General features: G+C 28.3%; 2 protein-coding genes across 3 annotated transcripts; both read left to right on the plus strand.

Annotated features, from left to right (window-relative positions):
• Positions 1-1,930: 1,930 nt before the first annotated feature.
• Positions 1,931-10,304, plus strand: LOC113868595 (putative phospholipid-transporting ATPase 9). Its single transcript, XM_027504308.1, has 11 exons — positions 1,931-2,654; positions 3,467-4,794; positions 5,466-5,576; positions 5,670-5,946; positions 6,037-6,125; positions 6,214-6,322; positions 6,993-7,205; positions 7,335-7,460; positions 7,561-7,659; positions 8,569-8,760; positions 9,167-10,304. Exons 1-11 carry the CDS (start codon positions 2,238-2,240, stop codon positions 9,797-9,799), a joined length of 3,594 nt encoding a protein of 1,197 aa, XP_027360109.1. The 5' UTR covers positions 1,931-2,237; the 3' UTR covers positions 9,800-10,304.
• Positions 10,305-19,620: 9,316 nt separating this feature from the next.
• Positions 19,621-22,235, plus strand: LOC113869632 (CRS2-associated factor 2, mitochondrial). 2 transcript variants are annotated; one of them, XM_027506059.1, is made up of 5 exons: positions 19,621-20,155; positions 21,217-21,344; positions 21,454-21,679; positions 21,791-21,918; positions 22,018-22,235. In XM_027506059.1, the coding sequence occupies exons 1-5, from the start codon at positions 19,672-19,674 to the stop codon at positions 22,135-22,137; spliced, it is 1,086 nt and encodes a 361-aa protein (XP_027361860.1). In that variant the 5' UTR covers positions 19,621-19,671; the 3' UTR covers positions 22,138-22,235. The 2 variants fall into 2 exon arrangements, with proteins under 2 accessions (XP_027361860.1, XP_027361862.1); XM_027506061.1 differs by lacking the exon at positions 21,791-21,918 and having other exon boundaries at positions 22,018-22,180.
• Positions 22,236-23,956: the final 1,721 nt, after the last annotated feature.

The raw sequence follows: 23,956 nt of genomic DNA on the forward strand, positions 1-23,956 counted from the left end.
AATTTTTTTGTTTCTTTTATTTGTCATCTTATAGGCAAAGTTAAAATTAATTATTATTTTTAAGTTATATAATTTTAATTTATTTTTTTAAAAATTATTTGATATATTAATAGGAAAAAAATAATAAAGTATAATAATTTATGCGTTGTTTAGTTTGAGGAAGAATTTACTATTTTTATTCTATTTTCTGCTTTTCAAAATTAGTACAACTAAGAAAATTGAAAATAAAAATAAGGAAACGATTTTGTAATTATAAAGAAAATAAAAAAAATGTATGGAAACTAAACATGCCCTTAGAAATTTAAATAAGGGAAATCAATTAATTAAGAAAAATAACAAAGAAAAGTGATAAATGAAAATAATTATAGAACTTTAATATCAATAAAATTATAATTTATTTATTAATTTATGTAGAATTATTTTTTTAAAAAGATGAAATAAAAAAAACTAATTGTATATTTTATAAAAGAAGGTTTCTCTTTTGCTTACTCGGATAATATTTATAATTGATTATTGTTATAATTATTTGTGTAAATTATTTTAAATTTTGATATATTAAATGAAAAATGGTTATAAAATAATTAATTTCTACTCATAATAAAAGTATTTAATATAAAATAACTTTTTATCGCTTTGATAACTTCATTAAATATACCATTTTTCCAAAAAAATAAAAATTAAATCTTCCTTCAAAAAGACTTTTTTATATCATGGAAATTAATTCTATTCAAACATAAAATTAATTTTCTTTAACTTTTATAAGGTGAAAACAAAAATCTTTTAATTGTGTAATTGTTTTAGTATTTTATATGCAATCATGGACTCTCTCATTTTCCTTTCTGCAACTTTTGAACACTGTATCTAGATGCAAAATACTATGTGCTTCTTATTTAATTATTTACACAGCATAGAGGTAAAATTTTAGGGCTAAAATCTTCAAGTCAAACTCATTTATTTAAGTTACAAAATGCTATGAATTATGAATGTATGGGTTTAATTTCTCATGTCACGTTTACTTTTTTTACTTTCTTATTCATTCTTAGCAGGTTTATTATTAGCTTTCTTTTAGATAAAAATATCACTTAAAGTCAAAACCCAAGTTTTCTTTTCTATTTAATTTTTCTATTATTGCGTGTTTCTTTATTTCTAATTACTGGTATCGTGAAAAAATAACAAGGAATTACAACAATATTATTGTCATTTTCATTATCTTGTAAAATTAGATATTTTACTCAGTTGTTTCTTCTCCAATGCATTAATTAGCTGTGAAGTTTCTTCGATAGATAGATAGAGATAGAAAGATATAGAGAGAGAGAGAGAGACTTGTCTGACACCATTGACGAGCTCCATAGCTTTCCCGCGAAATAGAGAGAAAGATAACTAAAAAAAAGGGGAAAAGAAAAATAGAACTTTCTCTGTTTCCAGAAGAAACTCGTTGTTTTTCTCTCTATTTGCAACTGAATCAGCAATCTCCTCTTATATTTGTTATGCAACGAAAAACCAAAACAATGCGTAGAAAAATCCCATTTTAATTTTCTTCCCCTTTGAATGAAATTTGGATGCCCATTTTGTCGTTGCACTGTGGGAAAGTAGCATAAATTTGAATTCTTCTGAGGGGTAATGCGCGTCCACGGCAAAGGCTATTTCTTTCTTTTCTTCTTCAAGGGTCAAAATGCGAGATCCAATCCAAGTCTTTGTCCAAAGCTGTTACCATATTCATCATTCTCTTCTTCGTGTGAGAACACCCTTTGAGGAATTACCAAACATGGTGAATTTTCAGTCCTCTTTGTTGTTGTTGGCTTCCTCGAACATTCTGTTCCCAAGCTGATTTTTTGACCGCTTTTCTAGGCGCCCTTTGACGTGTCTGCTTCTGGATGCTTTGTCTTTTCCCTCCATACTATATAGATATTCTACCATCTCTGAACCCTCTGAGTTATTTTTGTGTCAGCCTCTGTAATCCTCTTCTTCTGCTCTTCTGTGATCAACCTCTGTTATTATTTTTCTTAATTATTTGGGTTTGTTAGTTTGTTTCGTTTTCTTCAGTTTCTTTGACCTTTTGTGTGTACAGTGGTTCTAAGGCAGCTTTTGAAGTTGTGAATTGAAGAGGGTGTTGTGCATTGAGGGTTTTATTTTATATTATTGGCACTTGAAATTTGAAAGTGAGTTTGGCTGTGACAAAGACTTGAGAAAGTTGTTAATTTTAGTAGTTGTGTGTGTTGTGGATATTATTGGATTGAATGGTGGATTTGGAAAGGAGAAGAATGAGGGGTGAAAGGAGAAGGAAGTTGCATCTTAGCAAGATCTATTCATTTGCATGTGGGAAACAATCTTTGAAGAGGGATCATTCACAGATTGGAGGGCGAGGGTACTCAAGGGTGGTGTTTTGCAATGAACCAGAGAGTTTCGAGAGTGGGATAAGGAATTATGCTGATAATTCTGTGAGGTCCACAAAGTATACTCTTGCTACTTTCTTGCCTAAGTCACTTTTCGAGCAGTTTAGGAGGGTGGCTAATTTCTATTTTTTGGTAACTGGCATCTTGTCCTTTACAAAGCTTGCTCCTTATACAGCTGTCAGTGCTATCTTTCCTCTCATTGTTGTTATTGGGGCTACTATTGTCAAAGAAGGTATTGAAGATTGGAGTAGGAAAAAGCAGGTACTAGATTCTGCCTTCCACTTTTTTATGTTGGTGACTCGTTGTGAGTTTAGTTTTGTTTCATTTTATTAAAGGGGAGTTTGTTCAACCTTTTTGTCCTCCACCCTGGAGCACGAGTGTATGGATATTGTGGATTCTAAATCAATCTGATTGGTTGGTTGTTTTCTTAAATTTGATCTGATTTTTATTTTTTTAGGAAGGAACTCTTAGTGTCTGTAAACTCTATCTGGGGAGGGGGGATACAAGAGTGTTCCATGGCATGAAGAATATCAGTAATTTTTAAAAGAAAACGGTTGTCTTCTTGAAAGGCTGAGGAATTTTTTGTCATAAAATTTATATTTCCTTTTATGGTATGACAGACAGATTATGGAATATTCTAACTTTTTGGTTTTGATCCCTATTGTGACTTGTTAGAAAAGGATGAAGTGCAAATATTCAACCTTTTGGCCATAAATCCAGTATTTGTTAACGTTACCTCTCAGATTCCAAGTTAAATTTTAACATTGGACTTGAAAATTTTTAATAATTTGGTACTATGACAGTGTGGTCAACAACCAGAAAGTCCAAATATATTCTTTTTTCTGCTACAATTTTCAGAGGTTTTAAGTTCTGTTTTCTGTGTTAATTTGATTATGATTTTTGAAATTTTTCTTGTTTCACTGAATATCTGTATGAAGTTAAAAGAATAGAAATCAGTTATTTAAATCAATAAGAAAAATCTAAAGAAGTAAACGTTTAGCATTATCACTTTGAAGATGAGGGGACCAAATATTGTCAGGGTTTGTAAATTAGTTAGTGTAATTTTGCTGCAGGATATTGAGGTGAACAATAGAAGAATTAAAGTGCATAAAGGGCATGGAACTTTTGAATATACTGAGTGGAAGAATCTAAAGGTGGGGCATATAGTGAAGATAATGAAGGATGAATTCTTCCCTGCAGACCTCCTACTTCTTTCATCCAGTTACGAGGATGCAGTTTGCTATGTTGAAACCATGAATTTGGACGGGGAGACAAATTTGAAGTTAAAACAAGGTTTGGAAGTAACTTCTTCCTTACATGAGGACTTTCAATTCAGTGATTTTAAAGCTACAATCAAATGTGAAGACCCAAATGCAAATTTATATTCATTTGTTGGGAGTATGGAGTTTGAAGAACAACAACGTCCTCTTTCTCCTCAGCAACTTCTTCTAAGAGACTCCAAACTTCGTAACACAGAGTACATATTTGGAGCTGTCATCTTCACTGGTCATGACACAAAGGTCATTCAAAATTCTACCGCTCCCCCTTCAAAGAGAAGCAAAATTGAGAAGAAGATGGATAGGGTTATCTACTTCTTGTTTTGTATTTTGTTTCTAATGGCATTTGTTGGATCTATTTTCTTTGGCATTATAACTAAAGATGACTTGGACAACGGGTCGATGAAAAGATGGTACCTTAGACCAGATGATTCTACAATTTTCTTTGATCCTAAAAGAGCACCCGCTGCTGCTATATATCATTGTTTGACAGCCTTGATGTTATATGGCTTCTTCATTCCTATTTCATTATATGTGTCAATAGAAATTGTTAAAGTCCTTCAGAGTATCTTCATCAATCAAGATATCAATATGTACTATGAAGAAGCAGACAAACCGGCCCATGCCCTTACTTCAAACTTGAATGAGGAACTTGGCCAAGTTCACACAATACTTTCTGATAAAACTGGAACTCTGACCTGCAACTCAATGGAGTTCATCAAATGCTCTATTGCTGGGATAGCATATGGCCGTGGTGTTACAGAGGTCGAGAGGGCCATGAATAGAAGAAATGGTTCTCATTTGATTGATGAGACCAAGGAAACTCCAGATAGAAAAGCACCCATCAAAGGTTTTAACTTTACAGATGAAAGGATAATGAATGGAAACTGGGTTAATCAGCCTAGTGCAAATGTTATCCAGAATTTTTTTCGCTTATTGGCAATCTGCCATACAGCCATACCAGAAGTGGAAGATACAGGAAATGTCTCATATGAAGCTGAATCTCCAGATGAAGCAGCATTTGTGATTGCAGCGAGAGAGATTGGTTTTGAATTCTATAAAAGGACTCAGACTAGTTTATCTATGTATGTATTGGACCCAGTTTCTGGTAACAAAGTTGAAAGGTCAGTTTCTATGAATTGCTTTGTTTGTTTAATAACTACAGATTGTTAATGTTGCATTTATCAACAAAAGAAGTTTAGGCTGAATTGTCACTGAGGAAAGAACATGCAATTTCATATTAACCAGTCTCGTAATAACAGTAGTTATTTCTTAAAATAGAAGTTCTTGGAAGTAGTATGTTCTGCTGCTGGTCTCTAGTCAATAGCTTATAACTGCACAGGGATGTGGAGTCTGATATTGATATTTTTCAACTCCTAAAATGACTGATCAACTAGACCGAATCTGCTTACAAATTAGGTGAATTAGTATCCTTGTCTTAGATATGTGGATCCTGAAATCTTGATCAAACTTCCTCTGATGTGATCTAAATTCTTTTGATGTTTTGATATTTCTTCCAATATATAAATGGTGGGAATTATTATTATTATTATTTTTTGGTTAATGTGGATGGAAACACTGGTGATACTTTTGTCCCAGTCATCTTTTTCTCCTTGTATATTTATTTATTTTGTTATGACTTTTGAAACTAAGGAGGTACATTATTAACAATTGCTAACATGTGATAACTTTAAAATGCAGTTTTCCTAATTAAAATATTGTTTATGTGCACTGCTTTTTGGAATATAAATAATAAAAAATGCATCAACGTACTCTGACTAATTTCTTTTTGCAGAACGTACAAACTTCTCAATGTTTTAGAATTCAATAGCACAAGAAAGCGAATGTCAGTGATAGTAAAAGATGAAGAAGGGAAAATTTGGCTACTCTGTAAAGGTGCTGACAGGTTTGTGATAAACTAACCTGTAAGCATAGTATTTGGAGTTCTCACCTTTGCATTTAATCCTATTGACTAACCTTATGTCATATATTCATGCAGTGTCATGTTCGAGAGGCTTGCCAAGGATGGTAGGGAGTTTGAAGAGAAAACTTTGGAACATGTGCATGAATATGCTGATGCAGGTCTAAGGACCCTGATCCTGGCATATCGGGAACTTGATGAAGAACAATACAAGGCATTTGATGATAAATTTTATCAAGCAAGAAATTCAATTACTGAAGATCGGGAAACAAAGATTGAGGAAGTATCAGATAAGATTGAGAGGAATCTAATCCTTCTTGGGGCCACTGCTGTAGAGGACAAGCTCCAAAATGGGGTGAGTTAGGAAGAAGGAATGTTTACTTATTATGAGGATTTGTCAATTGGAACCTAACTTGAAATGATGGTTCCCATATTGTTTTGCTAGGTCCCGGACTGCATTGACAAGCTTGCCCAAGCTGGAATTAAGATATGGGTTTTGACTGGGGATAAAATGGAGACTGCCATAAACATTGGGTATAATATTGTAATTATTCTTTTTTTTTTTTCTGTTCTCTTCAGCATGAAACTTCTTAAGATGTTTGACATCAATATACAATTTCAGGTTTGCTTGTAGTTTGCTTAGACAAGGAATGAAGCAGATTATAATTCATTTGGAGACTCCTGAAATTCAAGCATTGGAGAAGGCTGGAGACAAGAGGACTATTGCTAAGGTAAAATAAATTTCAACCTTTAGACTAGCTTTTATCTACAAGGAAGTAGTTTGCACACTGTGTAGTTATTTCAAGCATTTTAGTAGGAAGGTTTTTGCACCAATAAGATCTTCTTCCATGAACAGTTGACGAATGTTGACTTTGCTTTACTTTGCTGCCAATTTGAACTTATATTTCATGCATTCTTCCATTTTAGTTTTGCAAACAAAGCAGCTTGATAGAGTGATGTTAATAATTCCATTAACTGCATTTGCATGGGATTATTCAGTTTTGTTTTAGAAGATACAAGAAAGACAATGCATGGGTTCTTGCACCAATAAGATCTTCTTACATGGACAGTTGATGTATGTTGACTTTGCTTTACTTTGCTGCCAATTTGAACTTATATTTCATGCATTCTTCCATTCTAGTTTTGCAAACAAAGCAGCTTGATAGAGTGATGTTAATAATTCCAATAACTGGATTTGCATGGGATTATTCAATTTTGTTTCAAAAGATACAAGAAAGACAATGCATGGGTTGTGTTTCATTGCTTTTGTTTTTACACATTAAAACTTTTCTTTGCTGGTACAATGTGTCGGAAGGGATTGCTTAGTGTGTAAGCATCTTTAATGAAACCAGATAGTTAAAAATTTGGGTTCTGATATTTTTATTCTGATTCATGTTTTAGGCTTCAAGAGAAAATATCCGCCATCAAATATCTGAAGGTGCTCAACAGCTTACTGCCTCCAGAGGAACCTCTCAGCAAGCATTTGCTCTAATTATTGATGGAAAATCACTTGCTTATGCTCTAGAAGATAATATCAAGAACATGTTTCTAGACCTTGCAATTCGTTGTGCATCTGTTATCTGCTGCCGCTCCTCACCAAAGCAGAAGGCACTGGTATGTTTCAATCCATTTCTTCCCTCTCTTTGACATCATATCCTCTTTTTTCCTTTTTTTTTTTTAATTCTGATAATAACTCTGGTTATCTTTTAAAAGTAATATTTTTAATTGGTTCCTTTCTTAAAGGTCACTAGACTGGTCAAGTCTGGAACTGGTAAAACTACATTAGCTATTGGTGATGGAGCTAATGATGTCGGAATGCTTCAAGAAGCAGATATAGGGGTTGGAATCAGTGGCGTTGAAGGAATGCAGGTATTCAAAAAATTGATAAACTATTCACGTTTTGTCCTTTTATTGTTTTTTCTTCCTTATCTTGTTTTATTACATATTTTTAATTCCTTCTCTTCCCCAGGCGGTTATGTCTAGTGATATTGCAATTGCACAGTTCCGTTATTTGGAAAGATTACTTCTTGTACATGGACATTGGTGTTACCGAAGGATCTCATCAATGGTATGGCCAGTCTAATGTCTTCATCTCAACACTGTATAGATATAGGGGATGTTTGGGAACTTTGAAAAACTAGATATCTAAGTTCGATGGGGCCAATTTTTGAATACAAGGTGTTGGGTAGCTACCTATATTTTTAATAAAACTGGTTCTTATCAAAACCAATTTTGAAATAAAACTAGTTCTTAAGGGCTTGCTTGTAATGATGTATGTTTAGTTTTCAAAGCTTTTTTCAGTTCTGTTTTTATAACATGTTTTAGACGAGTTTATAAAAACAAAATGAAAAGAAAACTTGTTTGGAAGAAGTCTTCATTTACTGTTGCTCTAGTACATTGAATGACTCATTTATTGCTGAGATGATGATAAAATATTTTTTTATTACAGAAATATCATTAATGAATGTTCCTTATTACTATTTTGCCACCGCACTTTGGTGAGAATTGGCAACAGAGATTGAAAGCATCTAACAGCTGTTTCTGTTTTTTGGTTTTTAAATCTGTTGTTCTGAGAACATTTTTTAAAACAGAGTCAAAAGCAATTATTCAAACATGTTTTTCTGTTCTTTTGTTAGAATAACAGAACAGTTTTAAAAAGTGTAATCAATTAATCTTTCATTTTCCCTTTTCTCTCCTTCAGCCAGATCTAAGGGTAGTAATTTATTAAATAATTTTAGGAACCACTCACTTGTCCAAAGGTGAATATGCATACTATTTTTTTTAATTTAAGTAAATTTTAAAATAGATTACATAAGACCTGGTTTAAAACAAATTTAGCTAAATCTAAGTTAACAGTAGTTACAGAAAAACCTAAATCTATGACTAGTTAGTTTATCTTAAAGAATTCTAAACCAGTTTTAAGAATTAACAAATTTATGACTAGTTTATCTTAACTTGTTCATTCTTCTTCTGACAGATATGCTATTTCTTCTACAAGAATATCACATTTGGCTTTACTCTATTCTTATATGAGGTGTATGCATCATTCTCCGGACAGCCTGCATACAATGACTGGTTTTTGTCTCTCTATAATGTCTTTTTTTCAACACTTCCCGTGATTGCACTCGGGGTCTTTGACCAAGATGTATCCGCTCGGTACTGTCAGAAGGTAACCTTACTTTTCACCATATTATATGTTATCATGTTTCTATTAATGGTTATGATATGAAAATTCTTTATTCTCCTGTTATAAAATAGTATGCTGGTTTGACGAAAGAGTAGAAAAAAAAACCACCAAATAAAAGCTAATAAAACCTTCAATATAATTCATATGATTTATTTTTACCTTTTCATGGTGGGTTTTAGTTGCATCATGATGTTGACACGATGATATCACTTAAGAAGCCAATTGTAAAGGGTAGCAATACAGTTAGAACACAGAAATCACTTAGATATTACACAGCATAAATAAAACCCATTTCATTACATCTGAAGTAAAACATTGATTTACTTTTCCTGAAGTTCCTAGCTTACATATCTGACACGCATTCCTTGTTGTGTGTTCAACATGGCAGTTCCCTATGTTATATCAAGAAGGTGTGCAGAATGTGCTCTTTAGCTGGCGTCGAATACTTGGTTGGATGCTTAACGGCTTTATTAGCGCGATAATAGTTTTCTTCTTCTGCACAAAGGCAATGGAGATTCAGGCCTTTGATGAGAAGGGAAGAACTGCTGGGAGGGATATACTAGGAGCAACAATGTATACTTGTGTGGTTTGGGTTGTGAACTTGCAAATGGCACTTGCTATTAGTTACTTCACCTTGATTCAACATATTTTCATCTGGGGCTCCATTGCTCTCTGGTACCTTTTCCTCCTTGCATATGGTGCAATACCTCCCAGCATTTCGACAAATGCGTACAAAGTCTTCGTTGAAACTCTTGCTCCAGCTCCTTCCTTTTGGATTGTGATATTGTTTGTGGTGATATCAACACTTATCCCATACTTCTCTTACTCAGCAATACAGATGAGGTTCTTTCCCATGTATCATGAAATGGTACAGTGGATAAGGTATGAAGGGAAGACAAATGATCCTGAATTTTGCGCCATGGTGCGTCAAGGATCGTTGCGGCCAACGACCGTCGGCTCAACAGCTCGCTTAGCAGCCAAGGAGAATGACATTAGAGACAGTGCCACTAACCATAGATAGAATATATTTTGACACATTCTTGTTTCAACCATCAAGTGATGCAGTTTGTGTATACCAGCTTTGTTGTGCCTATACTTGTGGAAGTGCTTACTGGCTCCTCAACAAGAAAGGGACTTTGCTTACATTTAACTTGCATGGTAATGGCATGGTGCACACAACAAATCATCATCTGGCTGTGAAGTTGGACAGAAGAATAAAATGTATACTCTTTTTTTGGCCATTTGAGGCTGTACAGTTGTTAATTTATAGCCTTTTTGTATCATAGATTCTAGCAGTTACTGTGTATAGCTAGAATTCTTTGTAGGATTATATAGAGTAGCTTCCTATTATAGAAGAGCTCCCTCCATCTTTTTTACTTATTCTTTTATTGCAGTTAATTATTTTAGAAACCCCTTCATTGCTCCTTTATTTTTTATGTAATGCTTTCTTATTAAAATCTTATTATTTTTGTATTTAAAATAATCTTAAAGGTTCAATTGATTAAAACTATAAATATTCATTAGGTTTAAATATTATTTGTCCTATAGGAAATTCATTTTTTTTAATTTGGTCCCATTAAAAAAAATTACAAATAAATTTCTAAATAATATATTTTCAAAATGGTCTCTTTGATACAAAATTATTAAATTACCCATCAATTGGTTATAATTTATAAGAATAGTTTTATCATCCCTTATCTATATCTATATCTATATGTAAAATTGACTACACCTATTTATTACCTTATGCATTAAATTTTGAAATGTATAAAGTCATTTTTATATATGTGATTTCATTTACTTATTACTCTATGCATTAAAATTCGAAACTTATAAAGTTACTCTTATGTGCACTCACTTATTACTCTATGTATTAAAATTCAAAACGTATAATTTATGAATTAAATTATATTTATTCATACTTATTTATCTTTGAATTGTATTTAAAGAATTTTTATTAAAATTGATGAATTGTATTTAAAGAATTAATTCAGAACCTATAAATATGTAAAATTGACTACACCTACTTATTACCCTATGCATTAAATTTTGAAATGTATAATTTCATTTACTTATTACTCTATGCATTAAAATTCGAAACTTATAAAGTCACTCTTACGTACACTCACTTATTACTCTGTGCATTAAAATTCAAAACGTATAACTTATGAATTGAAATTATATTTATTCATACTTATTTATCTTTGAATTGTATTTAAAGAATTTTTATTAGAATTGATGAATTGTATTTAAAGAATTAATTCAGAACTTATAAAGTCACCCATATTAACTGCATCTAATTATTATTCTCTACATTAAAATTCGAAAAGTAAAACTTACTGATTAAAATTATATTTTATTCATACTTATTATCTTTGAATTGTATTTAAAATTTTTTTATTAGATTTGATGATTTGTATTTAAATTTTTTTTATTAGAATTGATGGTTATATTATGTTATAAATGACAACGTAAATATTTATACTATAAATTGTCTTAAATTATAATTTATTAAAATTAACTACAACATTTTTCAAAGTTTATGAATTAAAATTATATTTGATTTATACATATTATGAAATACATTTAAGAAGAATTTATTATAATTTATGGTTATATTATATACATTGAATTAAAAAATTATACTTATAATATTATTACTTTATATTATATATTATTAAGTTAAATTTTTCATAAATTCTTTTTACATATTTAAATTATTTTATTAATTAGTTTAATTTAATTTATATTTCAATATTTACTTCAAATACTAAAATATAATATAAATAAAAAAATACATTTATAAAATTATTACTTTATATTATATATTATTAAATTAAATTTCTAATAAAAAGGTAAGTTTACATATTTAAATTATTTTAGTAATTATTTTAATATAATATATAATTTAATATATATCTCAAAAAATAAAATATTTATAAAATTATTAATTTATACTATGTATTGTTAAATTACATTTCTAATGAAAAGGTAAGTTTACATATTTAAATAATCTTATTAATTAGTTTAATATAATATATAATTTCATATATATTTCAAAAATCAAAATATACGTTGAATGTAAATTATTGTTTTATATTATATATTATATTATTAGAGTAAATTTTGAAAGAAAAAATAACTTTTATTACATTAATTTTTTATTTTATGACTTTTCATATATCTTAAAGAAATACTTTTTCTCTATTTATATAAGTTATATTTACATGACTTTTAAAAACTTGCTTACCGTTCTTTCTATTGTTATTTTTTTTTTTGTATTTTACAAAAATGTCAGCAGTCAAAAATTACCGTAATTACATATGTTTTCAAGTTTGATATTTTTTATTTTGTTTCACTAAATTGTGATATATATTTTAAATTTTTTTTAAATAAGCATAAAGTATTATTTTTAAATTATATAATGTATTGAATCTTATTTTTAATTGATTATTTGTATTAAATCTCTTATTATTTTCTTATATTCATCACAAGTAATTATTTATTTTTATATTTCATGATGTTGTAGGAGAACGACAAGTTTCAATGAAGATAAATGAATTTTTCTTAACGATTTGAATTCAACAATAGATGAATGAAAAATAAAAGTGTGAATATCATGATTGTGAAGTTTAATTATAAAAAATATAAATGTATGTATTATAGTTAATATTTATATTTCCACATCAAGATCAATAAAGAATTATGTCAATATTGACATACCAGAAGTTACTCATTTTGTAAATTCATTCAAGTATTGAAATTATTTAAAATCTCTCTGTTACATTAATTATTGCTAATTGCTTACTTTTTATTTTAACTACATTTTTAATTATTCATTATCACTTTATTGAAGTGATTTTAATTATATGTATATTGCTCACAATGTTGATAATACAAAATTTACTATTTTTCTTAAGTTAGAAAATTTCAAAAACATATATAGAAAATCTTGACAATGACAAAATCAAACAGTGATATAGTAAATCAATTATAATAATAATTCTTAAATTATGCAACTTATTATAATTCATTTTAATAATTTTTATTTAATATAATCTTATCTTATCTTATCTATAGTATTTTTATATGTAAACTTGTCTTTTTATTAAAAATATAATTTAATAATATATAATATAAACTAATAATTTTGTAAGCGTAATTTTTTTATTTTAAAGTAAATTTTAATTTTTGAAATATATATTAAACTATATATTATATTAAATTAATTAATAAAATAATTTAAATATGTAAATTTATCTTTTCATTAAAAACTTAATTTAACAATATGTAATATAAATTAATAATTTTATATATGTAGTTTTTTTATTCAAATTATATTTTAATATTATATATAAATATTAAAATATAAATTATATTAAACTAATTAATAAAAAAATTTAAATATGTAAATTTTTCTTTTCATTAAAAATTTAATTTAATAATATATAATATAAATTAATAATTTTATAAATATAATTTTTTAATTTAAATTAAATTTTAATATTTGAAATAAATATTAAAATATAAATTTAAAATATAAAAAATATTAATAATTTTAATTTATAAATAATAAAAAATATTATAATTAATTTTAATAAATAATAATTAAGTTAATTTATAGTATCAATGTTACGTTATCGTTTATAATATAATATAATTATTAACTATAATAAATATTTTTTAAATATAAGTTAAAGATAATAATTATAAATAAAATATAATTTTAATTTATAAATTATATATTTTGAATTTTTAAAATTATTTAATATATATATATATATATATTTATATAAACATTAAATAAAAGTTATTTCAACATAAAAGAATGTTTTACCAAAATCCTTCAGCTTCGCTGTTGGTGCTATGTGATTAAACACCAACAACACAATCATCATCATCGTCACTGCCTAAAACTAATTAAAAAATAAAAAATAAAAAACAGAGTCAAAGCGCTCAAGCACCCTACTGGGACCCTTCTTCTTTGTTCCTCTGTTTCTCTCTCTTACTTTCTCATACTTTCCCACTCTTTCCGTCAAAGTTTCCAAATTTCCTTCTCAGGTATGCTCCCCTAACTTTCCCTTTACATTAATTTTCAATATCTTGCAATTCCCCCATTATTATTAATTTTAATTTTTACGAAACCCCTTTATTTTGTTTCCTGGAATTGTCAACCGAAAACCCTAGCTTCGTTTGTGCTGGAATGTCCCCAATTTCGGCCCTGGAATTAGCTCACGGGTGCATTTCCCAAGTTGGGGGAAGAACAATATAGTAATTGGAATTTCGTTATCGAAAACCCTAGCTATGGATCGTTCTTCGGAGTTTAAATTGCGGGCTTTTTTTTTTTTTTTTTCTCGCATTGGATTTGATTTCGTAGGTTTTTGCAATTGCGTGTTCTGCTTGGTGTAGAGTATGCTCGGTGTAGCTTGGATTTGATGTTAAAGTTTATATTTTTAAACGATTCAGCTGGTGGGTTGTCTTTTCAATTATTGCCTCTTGCACCTGTAGAAGTTTCATTTGGTGCTCATGTTATTTTGAGCAGGAATATACGATAGAAAAAATGAGGGTTTTTTTTCTTTTTTATTTTAATGGGTTTTGGATTTATGCTTGTAGATCGGAAATGATTTGGTTGAATTTTGCAACCTTGTGCTGTCTCTTATAATTGATTACCGTTGGATATGGATTCAATACTTGATTATGATTCTAGCAACTCTAAAATGGTTGGCCACATGCTTATAAGTGTTAGCACTTCATGTAGGGGCGGTTCCCTGTTATTTTATCTTTTTATATTTTGTTTTTGTTGGACTTCGTATCATATGTAGAAACATTTTAATGAAAGTTTCCAATTTCATGGTTATACGCTGTCTCAATATTCGTAATTTTATTCACTTGTACAATGGTTGTGATTGTGTTTGTATTAGTTTGAATCGGAAATGCTTTTTAAGGGCATATTTAAAATGTTTAACTTCTTTTGTATGCTTGCACTTTTTTTTGAAATCAAGACTTTGACATGGTTAGTGTCAACACCGGTTTCAGAACATGAAAGTATAGTTGTTCAATTTTTGTTTGCTCCAGCTGTCAACATGGTTAAATGAAGCATTCACATGTTTTTTATTTTTTGGAGTGTGCACATTGCCTTTGAGTTGCACTCTTCTGATGTGTTCTTGGTGTTAGTTAATGGTTCTTATGGTGCATGTTATGGATCTTTTTCTTAATTCTTTATCCATTTGTGCGTTACAGGTCAGAATAGTACCACTCTGCCTCACATTTGGGGTCCACAAATTGGGTCTCAAGTTGGGTGATATAGTTGTTGGGGTATTAGGATTTCAGTGCTTATCTTGTAGTGGTTGAATTGAAGGCAGTTCAATAACACATAGATTTGATGCCTAAGGTCATTTGATCTAATTCTTTCTTCAATTATGTGTCCTTTTTCTTCCCCTGTCAGTTTTTAGGCTTTTTTAGCTTGCTTAATTGCTCTGGTTGGAAATTTCACAATGCATTTTCAATGATGCAGTTTGGATACTTGTGAGTTTGATGTTGAGGGCAGTATGCCGGTTATAATTAGGGGAAATGCAAAGGTATCATGCTGGCAACTGCACTAGTGCAGTTAATAACAGTGCAATTGGTGGGCCATCCACTAGGGACATTGGAAGGACTGATTCATCTTCCTTGCCAGCCAACTTTCCTGTAAGTTCAAGGTAAGATAATTTCTACCTACACTGGTCTGCTGAGAATTTTCTACCAATTTTGTGTTCTCAATTGACTGTGACTGAATAACATATGTCCATGATACTGCATATTCCAAATTAAGTGCAGTCAATAAGACTGACTTTATATGTTCTGAATTTTAATGCGATAAAATACAATTTCAATTCGTAAGTTATACATTTCAAATTTTAATTCATAAAGTAATAAGTAAGTACCGTTAATAAGAGTGATTTTATAGGTTCCGAATTTTAATGCGATAAAATATAATTTTAATTTGTAAGTTATGCATTTCAAATTTTAATGTATAGAGTAATAAGTAAGTGTAGTCAATAAGAGTGACTAATAAAAGTGACTGTATAGGTTCCGAATTTTAATGTATAGAATAATAAGTAAGTGAAATTACTTATATAAAAATGACTTTATACGTTTCAAAATTTAATGCATAGAGTAATAGGTAAGTACAGTCAATGAGAGTGACTTTATAGGTTTTGAATTTTAATGCATAGAATAATAAATAGGTGGAGTCACATATATAAAAATGACTTTAAACGTTTTAAAATTTAATGTATAGAGTAATAAGTAGGTGCAGTCAATTTTACACATCAAAATTTAATTCATAGAGTAATAAGTATGTGCAGTCAATTTTACATAAATATATAGATCCAAACATCGGAGTAAATGTGGATGCATGATCATCAAACATAAATCCAAACACTTAGTCTTAGAGTAGACTTAAAACAATGTAATTTATGTTAAGAAAACAATTCTTCTTAGAAGTTTATGATAAAATTTAGTATAAATTTTTCTACCAAACGATAAAAGTTATAATTCATCACGTCTATTTGTGAGTTTAAAAATAAAACAATTTTAGTTCAGTATTAAAAGTCAGTAGACATTATCCATATAAAATTTCAACTCTGATTTGAAATCTGTATAAACAATGTTTATAGTATTGCATCTAAGTTTTATTCTTGGTTAAACTCAAACAAAACTAACAACGGTCTTTTGTTTCACAAAATTGAATTTAGAAAGTAAAATCAACAGTTATGCTCTATAAATACAAATTTGCTCCTATGGTTCTTTTTTTTTTTTTTTTTTCAAATTTGCAGGAATCAAAGCAAATTTACATCTATTCATATGATTCTAGAAATGCAAATGTGTTTCTAAACACACTCTCTATCAAACTCTAAACCATATGTCCACTAAGTCAAATCAAAACATGCTAAAAAACCTCAATAAGTAAATAAACACCCTAATTAAGTGAAAACAAAAATTAGTTAAGAGAATTAGGAAGTACATAAATTGATTTGCCTGGCACAGTGACAGTAGCGTTCAACAAGCTCAGCCACCTCTTCCTTATAAAAGATTTAAATGTTTGGTGACATTTTATTTTTCAGACTCTATACAATATTAAAAGTATTTATACAATATTGCAATAAAAATGGTTCAATCTTCTAAATCTTCTATTGTTGTTTTTTGTTCACAATTTTTTACTTCGTCTTCCTTAAGTTATAATTTAAAAGAAAATATCAAATATAAATTACTAATTTAATAAATTTAAACAATACATTATAAATTTATAATTTCTACATTAGTTTTCTCATTTTTTTTGGTAAATTTGGTGTTTCTATGATTAGAGATATATGTGAGTAACTTATTGCCAAATCATTTTCTTTTTTTTTTGCATTTATATTGTCTACTCCTTCTTCCTTTACAATCTGTAAATATAAATAATGAAAATAAAGTTATTTATCATTGTATTATAAACATTATAAATGAAAGTAATGAAACTCTAATTTAATTTTCTATATTATCTTTATTATCGGCTTCACAATTTTATTTGCAGTGAAACTTTATTTTTCATGACTTTCAAAGTAGGTACTCATTTTTATTTGAACAATATGTGAAGTGTTAATAATCTTTAAAAGTTGTGGAGGCAATTTTAACACTTCACCATTACCTTTAAAAAAATTATCACATAAAAATAGTTATATGTTTTAATATATTTTATTTATAAAAAGTTAGAAATTAACACATTTGCTTACAAATTCAGATGTTGCAATAAGAAGAATAAAGTATAAGAGATATTAAATTTACTATATGACTCTTTGATTTTGCCATTGTCAAGATTTTAGATATATTTTTTAAATTTTCTAACTAATGAAAAATAGTAGATCTTGTATTATCAACATTGTAAGCAATATGCATATAATTAAAATCCCTTCAACAAAGTGATAATGAATAATTGAAAATGTAGTTAAAATAAAAAGTAAATAATTAGTAATAATTAATATAACAGAGATTTTAAATAATTTCAATACTTGAATGAATTTATAAAATGAGTAACTTCTGGTATGTTAATATTGACATAATTCTTTATTGATCTTGATGTGGAAATATAAATATTATCTATAATACATATATTCATATTTTTTATAATTAAATATCACATTCGTGATATGCACACTTTTATTTTTCATTTATCTATTGTTGAATTCAGATCCTTAAGAAAAATTCATTTATCTTCATTGAAACTTGTCGTTCTCCTACAACATCATGGAAATATAAAAATAAATAATTACTTGTGATGAATATAAGAAAATAATAAGAGATTTAATACAAATTAATCAATTAAAAATAAGATTCAATACATTATATAATTTAAAAATAATACTTTATGTTTATTTAACAGTCGTTGTGGAAATAATGTCTTAACAGGTATTTTGCTGTAAAATTTTACTAAAATTTGTTATATAACGCCTACTTATTACCTTATACATTAAATTTTGAAATGTATAAAGTCATTTTTATATATGTGATTTTATTTATTTATTACTCTGTGCATTAAAATTCAGAATTTATAAAGTTACTCTTATGTGCACTCACTTATTACTTTATGCATTAAAATTTAAAACATATAACTTATGAATTAAAATTATATTTATTTGTACTTATTTATTTTTGAATTGTATTTAAAGAATTTTTATTAGAATTGATGAATTGTATTTAAAGAATTAATTCAGAACTTATAAATATGTAAAATTGACTACACTTATTTATTATCCTATGCATTAAATTTTGAAATGTATAAAGTTATTTTTGTATATGTGATTTCATTTACTTATTACTCTATATATTAAAATTTGAAACTTATAAAGTCACTCTTATGTGTACTTACTTATATGATTATTAATTCTATTAAATTATCAAAAAATATAAAATAATTTAATTATTTAAACAAAATTCAATTCCATATTTTTTTTTATCAAAAAGTAAATTTTCAAATTCAGTATATATATTATATGATTATTAATTTTTATTTACAATATTTTTGTATGATAATTTTATTTATATATAAAAAGTTTAATATTTTTTTATTTTTAAATATTAATATATAGTTTTGTGTATATTGATATTTAAAGACGATTTTTAAAATTTCATACATTGGATGAATAAATACTTTATTTTTTATATATTAGTCTAATAGGTTATTTTTAAAAAATATGATATGTTTTAATAATTATATAATAAAATTTTATTAATAATTTAAAATTATAATTATAAATAGATAGTTTATCTTATAAATTTAATTCAATAAATATAAACAAATATATAAATAAAAAATTATAAGACCTTTTATTTAAATTTTATAACATATATTAACAAATTTATTATATTTAATAATTTATTGTTATAATTATTTATTTAAAATTTTATAATAATAAATGATTTATGATATCATGAAATAATATAAATTTTATTTTTACATTTTAAAAATAAAATATTTGTATGTTATTTTATTTTATGCTAAAAAATACTAAATTATACATATTTTAAATAATAATTTATTTTGATAAATAAATTTTTTATTATATTTATATATTTTTTATATTTAAATTATATATTTTATATTTTAAAATAAATTAATTTAATAAAAAAATAAACCGTGCAACGCACGGGAATATTTTCTAGTATCAGTAATTTTCATATAAACTTTGAAAAGTTGCCTTATGTCTTGCAATCGTGAAACATTTTTTTTTTATCAGAGCCTAATTTATTATTGAATGTTTAAATTATAAATATTTTGTAAAGTAATTGTTATAACATTTTGACAATAACACATTGTAACTCTCACTCCCATCATTCAAAGGTACTCTCACTTCTTCAATCATAGCCGTTTGCCGAATGCGGAACCACCTCTTCTTCTTTTGGAGGCGTCGTTTACCACTCTATCACCGTCGTTTTCTCAGTCATTTCGCGCACGACGACTTATACGATCCACCGTTTTCCCGCTCTCCAAAGCCCCACAAAGCGAAGAAGAAAGAGGAGAAAAGGAGGAACATAGAGAATGGAGCTCCGAATATAAATGGAGCCCCAAATGGTCCTTTTAAATCGGACCTTCCTTTCGACTTCAGATATTCTTATTCGGAGTCTGACCCCTCCATAAGGCCCATCAGCTTCCGCGAATCGCCCAAGTTCTCTCCGTTTGGGCCGGGCCGGCTCGACAGGAAATGGAGCGGTACTTCTGCTCCTGTTCGGGAGAACGTGGACCGGAATCGGGTTGAAGAGGAGCGGAATCGGGTCCTCGGAGCCCCGCTTAATAAGGAAGAGGTGGCTGAGCTTGTTGAACGCTACCGTCACAGTGACTGTGCCAGGCAAATCAATTTAGGTACTTCCTAATTCTCTCAACTAATTTTTGTTTTCACTTAATTAGGGTGTTTATTTGCTTATTGAAGTTTTTGAGCATGTTTTGATTTGACTTAGTGGACATATGGTTTAGAGTTTGATAGAGCGTGTGTTTAGAAACACATTTGCATTTCTAGAATCATACGAATAGATGTAAATTTGCTTTGATTCCTGCAAATTTGAAAAAAAAAAAAAGGACCATAGGAGCAAATTTGCATTTATAGAGCATAACTGTTGATTTTACTTTCTAAATTCGGTTTTGTGAAACAAAAAGACCGTTGTTAGTTTTGTTTTTGAGTTTAACCAAGAATAAAACTTAGATGCAATACTATAAACACTGTTTGTACAGTTTTCAAATCAGAGTTGAAATTTTATATGGGTAATGTCTACTGGCTTTTAATACTGAACTAAAATTGTTTTATTTTTAAACTCACAAATAGACGTGATGAATTATAACTTTTACGTTTGGCTGGAAAATTTATGCTAAATTTTATCATAAACTTCTAAGAAGAATTGTTTTCTTAACATAAATTACATTGTTTTAAGTCTACTCTAAGACTAAGTGTTTGGATTTATGTTTGATGATCATGCATCCACATTTACTCCGATGTTACTAGTTGTGACTTTTATGTTAATGTGATTTTAAAGCATGTGTAATTGTAGTTCCAAATATGATATATCAATCAATTTTATAAAATCAAGTTTATTTAAGCTTAGTATGTAAATGCTCACCCAAACACACACATTTGATTTTAATAGAATTGATTTTGAACTGTTGAAAGTGTTTCAAATGTGTACTTATTTGAGTCAGAGATTTAGCATTTGAATGTGTGATTATCAAGTGCTAAAAATTTGATAAACTATATCCTAAATTTACAACAAATTATAGAGCTAATAAAATTTATTATGTTGATTTTCTAATTTGGAGTTATATCTCTTCATTGTTCTATCTAAATGGCATTTAGAGGAATCCAATTTATTACTTTACACAGATGAGTTCTTAACTTCTTATGCAATTAGTTAATGATCTTTGTGTTGTGCTAGGGAAGGGGGGAGTCACTCACAACATGTTGGATGACATCCATAACCATTGGAAGAAGGCTGAAGCTGTGAGGATTAAGTGCTTGGGTGTGCCAACTCTTGACATGGACAATGTTTGCTTCCACCTTGAGGTCAACCTCATTGTTTTGTGCTTTCATTGGCAAAATGATCGATCATTCTGATCTATACACTCGGGATGCATTTCTTTTGCCCTTGATGTTTGTGTTTCTGTGTCTGCAGGACAAGTCTGGTGGGAAAATTATCTACCGCAACATTAATGTACTGCTTCTGTACAGAGGACGAAAATATGATCCCAAGAACCGTCCAGTTGTTCCTCTTATGCTGTGGAAGCCTTATGCACCAATATATCCTAGGCTTGTGAAGAATGTAATTGACGGTTTGACATATGAGGAAACAAAAGAAATGAGAAACAGGGGATTGAACTCACATCCTCTGATGAAACTTAGTAAGTGAATTATTGGGTAGTAGAGGCTTACTAAAGGTTACCTTTTTGTCCTAATCCAGTTTAAAGTGGTGTTGCATTGGTGCATATGCTAAATTTGATTTCAATATTCAGCTAGAAATGGTGTTTATGTGAATGTGGTGGAGCGGGTGAGGGAAGCTTTTACGACTGAGGAGGTTGTGAGACTGGACTGTACCCATGTGGGTAAAAGTGACTGCAAAAGGATTGGAGTGAAGCTAAGGGTATGCTGTAGAATCATAAAAAAATGCAATGTTTTCGTATGTTGAAGATAAAATGCACTTGTGGTGCTTAAGCATTTAACCTTGTTCCTATTACTGCAGGATTTAGTGCCGTGTGTCCCTCTTTTGTTCAAGGATGAGCAGATACTCCTCTGGAGAGGAAATTTCAATCAAGAGCAAACTTCAGACTCTCAGACATGGTCACACAATTCAGTGTTCTAGAGTAGGCATCCACTATGTACACTACTTATGCCAAAACAGAGAAACCAAATACATGGTATGGATTGGTGGTTCATAAGGAGTCAAGTTCTCTCCATTTTCCTTGTGCAAATTATTACCATTCAAATTTTGTTTTAAAATTGTAAATGTTTTTTTTAAAAATTAATGGCTAGGAAATTTTGTGTGGTTTGTAACATTTTACATTATTACAAGGCTTCCTTTAAAGAGAACTCAAATATGCAAAAAATTAGATTTTCTCATATATTGAATAACATGATATAGTCATGTTGAAGAGAAAAAGATACAATTTTTGTTATAATTAGTTAGTGGGTCTGGCAATAAATCAAGATGAATCACTCTGCTAAAAATTGTGTTTTTCTCTTTCCAAAAGCATCATTAATGGAGTTTCATGAACCTCATTTCTTAAAATATGGAACCGTTGTGTCAAGGAGTTGCACGAGTACAATTGCTTGAGCTGGCAAAAATAATAAGAAACGATTTTTTGGGTAAGCAACGGTTCCACTCTTCAAATTATGGGCCAGACATCTTTGACCAGCAACAGAAATAACTAAAAAAGGTTAAGATACATGCAAAACCCATTAAAAAAAAAGGATTCATGTAGCAAAATACATTTCAACTCTTTGTTACCCTAATCGAACAGGAAGTGAACGGGAAGAGTTTTCTAGAAAGAGATAAGTATTGATAAGAGTGTGTTTAGACGAGATATTTTAAGTGAGTATTTACTATTTAAAAGAATTTACAATTTTATGTATAATTTGTGGTTTGTATATTTAATTTTAAAAATTTAGGAATTTTATTGAGCATTTTTAATAGACAAAAATTAAAGAAATGTAAATCTTTGTAAAAGAGCAAGAATTTGAAATTATTTTTTTCATTTATTGTGTGTTTTATTTATGTCTTTATTTAGTTATTAATTTAATAATTTAAATCAAATTTTTATTTAATTTTGTTAATTATAGTGATAGTTTTAATTTTTTTTAAGAATATAAGTAATTTAATTACTCTATCCAAATAAAAAAATTTAAAATGAAGGAATTTCAATTATTTCATCCAAATAAAATATTTTAAAATAATAGAAGTTTATATAATGGAATTTATTTTTTAATTTAAATTATTTAAAAATTTTAATTACCTCGTTGAAACGCAACCTAAAAGTGTTTATATGATTATCTTGATACATATATGTTCAAATAATGACATTGATGTCTAAACCAATCTAGTGTATTCAATAATGTGTATAAAGTGAGGGATCATGAGGTACAATATATGGTGAATAGAACCCAATAAAACATGGGATATTATCTAGTAGAACCCAATATATCTCAATAGCTGAAATATCTAATGGTCCTCATCTCGACTTTCAAACATACATACAATTGAAAACAAAATAACGATTGTTTAATGTTGCTTTCTTTATAAATTGTTATGTATTTTGTATTATCTTAAGTAATGGAAATTTTTTATTACTTATTCAGAAAAAAATTATTCATAAATTATTTAATAAGAATTAATAGATTTTAACATATTATATATTTTTCTCTATTTATTGATTTGAAACAAAAAATAGAAATGAAACAAACTTTTAAGTTAAAATAAAATAATTTTATCGAGTTGCATTATTAGAAGTAGAGTTGTTTATAGTTATATGAATTAAAGTTGCATAAAGTGATGTTTTACTGTGATTCTCACAAAAAACTTACAAAATAGTTACATGTGCAACTTGAATGAGTTGCACCATTAATGATATTCTAATATAATTATATCATGTTAGATAATAATAACATGAGAGAGGATTTAAATT

This window comes from Abrus precatorius, unplaced genomic scaffold, assembly GCF_003935025.1.
Source record: "Abrus precatorius isolate BTA unplaced genomic scaffold, Abrus_2018 Scaffold6, whole genome shotgun sequence".
Lineage (NCBI taxonomy): Eukaryota > Viridiplantae > Streptophyta > Magnoliopsida > Fabales > Fabaceae > Abrus > Abrus precatorius.

What these genes read in the sequence shown, in the direction of transcription:
- LOC113869632 (XM_027506059.1), top strand. Translation starts at nt 19,672, where the DNA reads ATGCGGAACCACCTCTTCTTCTTTTGGAGGCGTCGTTTACCACTCTAT. An exon ending in TGCCAGGCAAATCAATTTAG is followed by an intron (nt 20,156 to 21,216) that starts GTACTTCCTAAT and finishes GTGTTGTGCTAG; the next exon opens with GGAAGGGGGGAGTCACTCAC. An exon ending in ACATCCTCTGATGAAACTTA is followed by an intron (nt 21,680 to 21,790) that starts GTAAGTGAATTA and finishes TTCAATATTCAG; the next exon opens with CTAGAAATGGTGTTTATGTG.
- LOC113868595 (XM_027504308.1), top strand. Translation starts at nt 2,238, where the DNA reads ATGGTGGATTTGGAAAGGAGAAGAATGAGGGGTGAAAGGAGAAGGAAG. An exon ending in GAGACTGCCATAAACATTGG is followed by an intron (nt 6,126 to 6,213) that starts GTATAATATTGT and finishes ATACAATTTCAG; the next exon opens with GTTTGCTTGTAGTTTGCTTA. An exon ending in CACCAAAGCAGAAGGCACTG is followed by an intron (nt 7,206 to 7,334) that starts GTATGTTTCAAT and finishes CCTTTCTTAAAG; the next exon opens with GTCACTAGACTGGTCAAGTC.